Genomic DNA, 8,264 nt, shown 5'->3' on the forward strand with positions numbered 1-8,264 from the left:
CAAAATGACGGGAAATATGTCAAAAAAAATTCCTCTGACATCAATTGGTAGATCTCTTTTCACGAGATACGAGGAACATGTTCACAGCCGCAGATATAGAAAAGTGATATTCTGAATTTGCCTTACACATCTTGACTCAAGGCCACAGGCACGGAACGTACGAAACTAAGGAAAATTGTTTTTTTTGGCACAAAAATGGCATAAACACATAAAACTGAATGGAACACATAACTTCTAAGCCTTCATTACAGGCTGGTTTATGCTATAACTGATGGTAATTCTTATATTTTAACCTTCGGTAATTTACAATGCAACACCCAACAATAGAAGGGAGACTGAAAACTTAATTGTACAAAAATTTAAATTACAACTCAAACACAGCAACAAACCATACATAAAAATACAAACCCAGAATCATTCCATGAGTAACTGATGCAATACCCTTGTTAACCAAACACCAAACAGATAACAAGGGAAAAACATGGCCAGCAGTAATTAAAACGAATCGCAACACAAGATAGAAAAATGCATTTTACTGTAAAATAAACAATTGTATTTCACATTCAAAGAATCACATTGAAAGAACTGATAAGTAACAAATAATAATAATCTCAACACAGATCAATCAAATCAGGGTCATAAAGCCATAACCGGACATTGATAAATGCCTAAAACACGATACTTCACTGCTATTGAAAATAATTTCTAGACTTCCAGATCCCCCTTTAACTACAACAAAAGAAAGAAATTTCAAATGTAATTTTAGAAAATGTAGGAACAATATCATCTTCATAAGGAATAGACCACAACCACAAATGTACCAACATTAATGTTCAAATACAGCTACCCTGAAGATAAAAGCTGTAGAATGCAAGTACAGTTCGTAGTAACATATTGTATATCATTGCCTTCACTTAGCCACACCATTAAAATAAAATCATACGAATAAATTAAAACATCAGTGCACGGCTTACTCAGTGGAGTGAAAAATTCTTAATTTATTATATGACAAGTTTTAAATATAAATAAGAAAAACAGGAATTTACAACATTTTCATAACAAGGCCTGTAAGATTCAATGAGATTAAACCCCACGAAGACACTCTCATGTTATGAGAACTCAAAACACTATTTACGAAAACTGGTATTCAGCAGTTTTAAATGCAAAGATAATATACATTTTGTTTTAATAACAAATTTCATTTGAAAATGTACATCAGATATCAGTGATAAAAATTATACTAAATATAAGCAAACTTCCTCACTTGATATATAAATGTTAACACAGGATGAAGAGTCGTCTTATAGATCTTTTAGCCATCTCCAATTATACTGCCAAATGGCGCCCATCTTTAAAATCTGTACGCAAATGGACAATAGACCTCAACCTTTTTAAGCTATCAGTGGTTACATTTAATGAGATACAAACTGAGATTTTTTCGAGAAACTCTTATAATAAAGAACAGAAGAACATCAGCAGACTTAATTGAACAGGTTTTTACTTTATCAGCTCTCCAAAGTGCCTGAATATGATAATTACATATCGTGAAAAAAGTTACACTTTAATGACTTTCCAAAAACACACAAGTTAATAAAAAATTCAGAACATAAGATACAAACACATTCACCTGCAATTCTTCCAGTATTATACCTAATGGTAATTACCGATTCTGATCTTAAAGAAACTCAGAATAATCAATATACAGTGGAAAATTGATTATTATGCATCATTCAAGTACGCCAGAAATTTGGACTCTGCTGTAATCTTCTTTCAAAGTTACTGTACCATGACTGTAGAACTGACAGTGGAACAAATGTTTCATTTGGATTTGCTGTCATTTGCACTTGAGTAACAGCAAAACTAGAAGCATAATTCAAGAAGTTCTCCAACATCTTCTGACAAAATAGCACAAAATTGCTTGTGGTCTGGCTTGTTACCAAAGCTGACTGTTGTTGCACGTGCAATATTGGCTCTACTGATATTCCAATCTGAGCGTTATGAGAAAATAACTGTTGACCAAATGTATTCATGTTAGGTCCCATATCATTGCTGCCAACAGCTCCCTTCTTCAGGTTGCTTATTTTGAATATAGCTGATGGTTTGTCCTCTGATAAATGACCTAATAGTTGCCATGTCGGAGGAGCGTTTGGATCAGGCCAACTAAAATAAACTGAAATTATGTCATTAATACTGTTTACCAACCTTCTAATTAATGATATTTTAATATCCCCCAAAGATGGAAAAATGGGAAGAAGATGGAAGGGTAATGTTTAGATGCATCTTAAGGAAGTAGGCTGTGTGGATGGATGGTGGGAAATGACTCAGGATCGTGTGTAGTGGCAGCATTTGTTATAAACAGTGTCGAGCCTTTGGGTTCTGATAACATGGTTAGTTACACAGTTCTAATACTAACCTAAACCTCCCATGCCCTGTGGAAATGGAACAGTTCCAGTCAGGAACAAAACAATATGGTTGATGTGGTCTGCATCATGGATTGTTGTTATAAACTGAGTTTCCCCAATCTGCTCAAAAGTTTGAACCTGCAATGCAGCAAAAACCATTATCACAGAGCTCCTAAATTAAGCACTAGCCAAGCACATGAACTTTCAGTTGTCTACACCAATGTGAGTTTCAAGTTAGTTGAGAGACAGACGCAATATTAAACATATAATATGGGCAATTTACATTCTAACTTGTTAGAAACATTGCTTACTAAAATGTTATTGGTTAGAAAGGTTGTGGTCATAAACATAATAATTCTGTTTTATTTACTACCCTAATTACGTCAGAAGTATTTGGAATCTGGGTTAAAAAGACTTCACTACGAATACTGTAACTGGCACACATACATAATATACATATATACAAATATAACAGATCTCACCAGTCGTCCCGAAACAACAGCACCAAACATGCTCATCTTCGCACACGGCGACGGAACGCAGCCTAATGTCACACAACTAAAATTCACCACGGTTCACCTATACCATAGATGACCATATCACGGATCACCAAAAGAACACTCTTATGTTATTGTGCCATTGAATGCAACCAAGAACCTAAAATATTTTGCAAAATTTGTCAGTAAAGTTAAATTTGAAGATCTGTAATGCAAAAATATGAACAAAACGCATGTAGTATTACCCTGTATTGTAAACGAGCATGCTGTTTAATAAATATTTAAAAAAGAAAAATACCATCTACAATAAAGGAACTCGATTCCGTAAGTTGGCAACATAGTGCCGAAAGACTTTATATATTATGCCGCCATCTATCCGCAGCTATTATACATCAGGTGGTAATAGCCACTGCCAGAGACTCAGTTGATAAAAAAGTGTACCACTAGAAAACTTCATATTCCTCCAAGGAACACTTGAAATTAGAAATCATTTTATAACCTTGAAACCCGGAACTGATTATTTTTAAAAACGAGCGTGTGTGAACTAGTTTAACCAGTATCACTGCAATCATATCCATCAGAAGAATTTCTCAGCATTTTGCATTTTATTTAATCTAGGGTTGGAAACCTTTACATTAGCTTTGACCGTTTTTGCTACAAAAATCTATCAAAGGGTCCCATATCTCTGCTAAAGATGAATTTTAAGAGTTGAGAATCATCTGAGATTACATTATTTTCATCCAATGCCAGTGCACAGTAAAGAAATTACTTTGTTATTTTTTTTATACTGTTCACATAAGTTTTAATCTTTTATTTCTTGTACCATTGAATATGCTGAATAACCAATGCCTTATTTATCACTTAACTCAGCAGTAAAAGTCATACAGACCTCTGTGCTTTATTTTGTAGTGTCATTTCGAATTTTACTCCCCAAGAACTTATCTTTCTTTGCAAATAACACACGAGTGTAACGCTGTGAAAGATGCAGATAAAGTCCTTTGTCCACTGTTCCTTAAATATTTGGCCTTCTTGCACTGGCTAATTCCCAAATCATGTAACAGGCTGCACAAAATAATTGTGAGGGCCACAAGTGGCATGCAGGTCACAGGATGCTGATCAAAATCCACTTACAGAAACATACCGGACAATTATACGAGTAGATTATATCAAAGGTATAAAAGTTCAATATTCATAAGCATTTTGGACAGTGTGGTCGACTAAAATTCAATGAAAAACATGTTTCCAATATAGATATTTGCATTCAGCCTCTTAACTGTGCTGTGTCACCTGTAGTCTGTACCAGAGATGACGAAAGCACCTCCACATGTCTCATAATTCGTGATATTAAATTGCTGCAGAAGCTGGCAAAACTGCGCGCACACAGGTCAAAAGGCTCTTACGTGAAATTAAAAGTCGTGATCAAGTGATCTGTTACAAAATTTAGATAAGGTACCAGATATGTTTATTAAAGGAAAAGTACACGAACATTTTATACATACTTTAGTGTTGAAATACAACGAAAATATATACATGATTTCTATATTTTTAAACATTATTTCAACATTTTTCATGTCAGTAATCAATAGTATCCAATGAAATAGCATTTCAGAGTAAAGGCTTATGGTTCTAGTATAAACCAAGCTGGGGTGGGTTGCCAAACATACCTGTCCATGAAGGAGGGGACTCCCAATCACAATCAAATGGGACCTGAAATCAGAAAGAAATTATTGTAAGATTTCAGTTGATGAAAAAAAAAATGAGAACTGTCTGAAAAGTTAAATGATACACATGCATCTTACTATCTGTTCGAATGTATTACTTTAATTCACTGAGACAGTGTCGCAACTGTGAATGTGCATGTTGATACGATCGACAGAAAGGAAAAATTTAAATATCTTATTTCCCCACTATCGCCTTTCTGTTCGTCAGTAACTACCGTCAGATATAAAAGTAACATAACAAAACTTACAAGTATTTATTTTTCCAGTCTATACACAAACCTTGTTTTAAAATAATGTTGTTAAAATTATTTATAACATTTACAATATAAATTGCATTATGTTATATTTTATGGCGCTTTTCTGTGTCGTATAATATTACATTTATCACATGTCGTCGAAATCAAAAGCGCTGTGATAGATGTAATATTATACGACACAGAAAAGCGCCATAAAATATAACATAATGCAATTTATATTGTAAATGTTATAAATAATTTTAACAACATTATTTTAAAACAAGGTTTGTGTATAGACTGGAAAAATAAATATATGTATTGATATAACACAAACATGACGCAATTAAGATATATATATAAAAAAACAACAACAACAACTTACAAGGTTCAACAACGTGTTTAAGTAAGTGCACAACTTTACTGCATCTGGGATGTTATCACCGTCAGAGCAGTACTTCATGAGAACCAGTGCTGCCACACCTCCCACATTACTGCAAATATAATTATTTGCAAATCATGTGACATACAAGGATATTCTATACTACATCATCAGAGCAACACAGAACTAAATCCAATGGAAATTCATTGGCACGTTCATCATCATACTTTTATGTTAATTTTGTCCAGACTGCCAGTTTCTAATTATATTTAATTTCAGCGTAAAACTTAACGTTCAACCCAAAGGACAAACACAGACTGAGGATGTTTGGATCTAAGATGGTGAATGTAACTCGTGGGACAGAAATAATTACTCAATTACTATAATTAGCCACACGAGAAAAGAGCACTCTAAATTTTAGTTGAAAAACTTAGAAGGAAGAGAATACTCAGAAGACCTACACATAAAGTGAGAATAATATTAAAATGGATCTGAAAAAATATGATGTGAAGGTATGTTTAGATTCGGCCGGCCCCACACAGGGTCAAAAACAAAGAGTACAGACTTACCAAGCATTAAAAAGCTTCCATGAAATGCCACCTCCATGCATAGAAATCTTCTTTGGTTCTTGAGATGCATCATACAAAATGACAGATTGTGTCTGAGGGTCTGATGTTTGGTTCTCTACTAACCTAAATTGTATATTAAAATAAAAATAAAAATGAACAGAAATGCATACACAGAAGCAAATGATGTTGAATTTTAAGATATAATTAAGTGTTAAAAAAATCTTTTAAAATGTAAATTAACAAATTTAAGGGCTCTGTGTCTGCCCTTTAAAAATTAACATGTTTCGTAGAACATTAATAAAGGTTTAATAACAATTCTGAAATACATCAAACCTAACTTTTATAATGACATTTACAGTATTTCAGAAGCAAGCCTTACCTTTTAAGCGCTTCACACTTCTCTGCAAATGTTGGCGAGACCACAGACTTCACAGATGGTCCCACAATTTCACTGTCATTTCTCATGTAGTCAGAGATGCCAGTTAAGATGACAATCTTATCAATGGAGTTTTCCTTTATCCATTCTATTAGCCTGTCCACAAAATCTTGACTTTTTTCCTACATGAGAAGCGAAGTGAACAAAATAACATATATGACACACACAGAAGCAGAAGTCACGATATGATGCTAATAAATTATGAAACACATGGATTTGGGGCAGTCAAAGCCTGTAATAGGCTGTAGAACCAGTGATGATGATTATGGTTATGGAACAACTCATACATTCAGTAATAACAAGTCAGCCCATCAGCCCAGAAATTTGTGATCTTCCAAAATCTGTTCAGCTGTTGCCAATACAGAATCATACATTATCAAAATGTTGTCTGCATTCCTCATTATATGTCTTATTATGTATCATACAACAGTATAATTACAATACTCCACATACCTGCATGATTGGTGAACGTATCTGGAAAATCACCATCTTCCATTGTTCTGAATAAAATACTGAAATTATAAACAAAAAATAATTATTTTCCCAGTTAAAACACACAATTAACATACTAAAAGTGATCAGTATTAAATGACACAAAGTTACTGATTAATGGGCTCGTTACCAACTAACACACACAGACTAACAATTTCTGCAGTGGTGGAAGACTCTGGTTAAGTTCTTGGAAGGCGAAGGTGAGTCTACCATGTGGCTTTGTTGACCAATTAATTGAAATAACGAACGGTAAGAATTAGAAGCAAGCTGGCGTGGTTGCCCCAAGTGTGCCAGGGGATGTTTGTTGAGCTCGAAGAAGTAGTCCCTTACATTCACCACTTGTTGTTAAAGCTGTTTCACTTGAACTGTAGGGGTCTCCCCCCACCATTGGCATAATAGCTGAATGCCAAATTAATCCAATCTTCCGTGGATTCATTTTGGTTATAAGAAGATCAACAGCAAGTTGACCGGCATTTCCAACTGAGACGGAGGGCTGAAACACAAAACCATTCCAAAAAGTCACGTGTGAAGGAACTTGGGCTTTTCTGTAACAAATACATATCCCACTACATTTCAAACGATTACCAATTTCCGAGTCACTAGCTGTCCTATATGAAAATGGGAATTAAACCTTCATCACTGAAGTCAAGGTTGGTTTGATTTATTATTACAAAACATTTTGAATTGAAGTATTTGTCAACAAAATTCATAATCCCCTTGTTTAAAAATGACTTGTGTAACATTAAAATTAATTAATTTATTAACAATGGTGCATCAGCAGACTTGGTCATGTGCTTGAAACATCCTACCAAAACAGAAGACCATGGCATGTTTCCATGGTACATAATAGAAATGCAATGTTAATGCTTATTCTGTATGTTAAGTGGAGTTAGAGAGGGAATTTTCTACATTTTGTCATCAAATGTTTTTGGTTGGTAAAAGTTTTATGAAATGTATACAATCAACGTACAGTGTAAAACTTTCAACTGGTTACCTAACATAAGTAAGTATGTATACTTACAAATATCAATATGCAGCCTTTGAAGTTCACACTTTCCTGGAGATGGATCATATTGATATAAACTTTCCTGCATGCACTGTAGAAATGTCAAATTAATTTTTTTTTCAAATTAAAACTTCAAACACAAACACGCAAAACACCCCTGCTGCCAGTTTCAAGTCATCGTCGATCAGCGCAATCGGAAATTTGCGTTATATCGATACTTTTAACTACGTCACACAACTAACAAACTAACAGCCCGTCCTCTGTCACACGCACTTCCACATGTCTATTGATGCAGTCTATTAATTAACATTTGAATTTAAACTGTCCGTATTTTCTTCCACCACCATATCCTTTTCTTGGCAGTCTTACTTATGAAACGGGAATGTAGACACTGCACTGCTGCTGCCACCATAACCAGGAGAATGAAAATGATTTAAGTCGTGCTCTGTTTATGAGAAATTAAAAGAAACAGCAGACTTCCCAGAGATTACACTGATGTCAGTGGTGCCAATCAGAGATCAAATAA

General features: G+C 34.3%; 2 protein-coding genes across 2 annotated transcripts; both read right to left on the reverse strand.

The window, feature by feature from the left end:
* Positions 1-518: 518 nt before the first annotated feature.
* On the reverse strand, positions 519-3,054 carry LOC110834952 (protein OPI10 homolog). The gene is made up of 3 exons (XM_022074641.2): positions 2,885-3,054; positions 2,414-2,540; positions 519-2,170 (listed from the first exon to the last, which is right to left on the reverse strand). Exons 1-3 carry the CDS (start codon positions 2,918-2,920, stop codon positions 1,731-1,733), a joined length of 603 nt encoding a protein of 200 aa, XP_021930333.1. The 5' UTR covers positions 2,921-3,054; the 3' UTR covers positions 519-1,730.
* Positions 3,055-4,318: 1,264 nt separating this feature from the next.
* Positions 4,319-8,210, reverse strand: LOC110834951 (proteasome assembly chaperone 2). Its single transcript, XM_022074639.2, has 7 exons — positions 7,754-8,210; positions 7,063-7,225; positions 6,694-6,752; positions 6,184-6,362; positions 5,805-5,927; positions 5,239-5,347; positions 4,319-4,606 (listed from the first exon to the last, which is right to left on the reverse strand). The coding sequence occupies exons 1-7, from the start codon at positions 7,802-7,804 to the stop codon at positions 4,526-4,528; spliced, it is 765 nt and encodes a 254-aa protein (XP_021930331.1). The 5' UTR covers positions 7,805-8,210; the 3' UTR covers positions 4,319-4,525.
* Between the last annotated feature and the right edge of the window lie 54 nt (positions 8,211-8,264).

Source organism: Zootermopsis nevadensis, unplaced genomic scaffold (genome assembly GCF_977971745.1).
Source record: "Zootermopsis nevadensis isolate Lab colony 2312 unplaced genomic scaffold, Znev_1.0 Znev_ptg000023l, whole genome shotgun sequence".
NCBI lineage: Eukaryota > Metazoa > Arthropoda > Insecta > Blattodea > Termopsidae > Zootermopsis > Zootermopsis nevadensis.

Bases quoted from the DNA above. Each gene is read 5' to 3' on its own strand.
- LOC110834952 (XM_022074641.2), bottom strand. From the start codon at position 2,920: ATGAGCATGTTTGGTGCTGTTGTTTCGGGACGACTG. The intron at 2,541-2,884 runs GTGAGATCTGTT...GCTGCATTGCAG, and splicing joins CTGTTGTTTCGGGACGACTG to GTTCAAACTTTTGAGCAGAT. The intron at 2,171-2,413 runs GTTAGTATTAGA...ACATAATTTCAG, and splicing joins ACAGGGCATGGGAGGTTTAG to TTTATTTTAGTTGGCCTGAT.
- LOC110834951 (XM_022074639.2), bottom strand. From the start codon at position 7,804: ATGATCCATCTCCAGGAAAGTGTGAACTTCAAAGGCTGCATATTGATA. The intron at 6,753-7,062 runs GTAAGGGACTAC...TTATAATTTCAG, and splicing joins TTTAACAACAAGTGGTGAAT to TATTTTATTCAGAACAATGG. The intron at 5,348-5,804 runs GTAAGTCTGTAC...TTATATTTGCAG, and splicing joins TGGAAGCTTTTTAATGCTTG to TAATGTGGGAGGTGTGGCAG.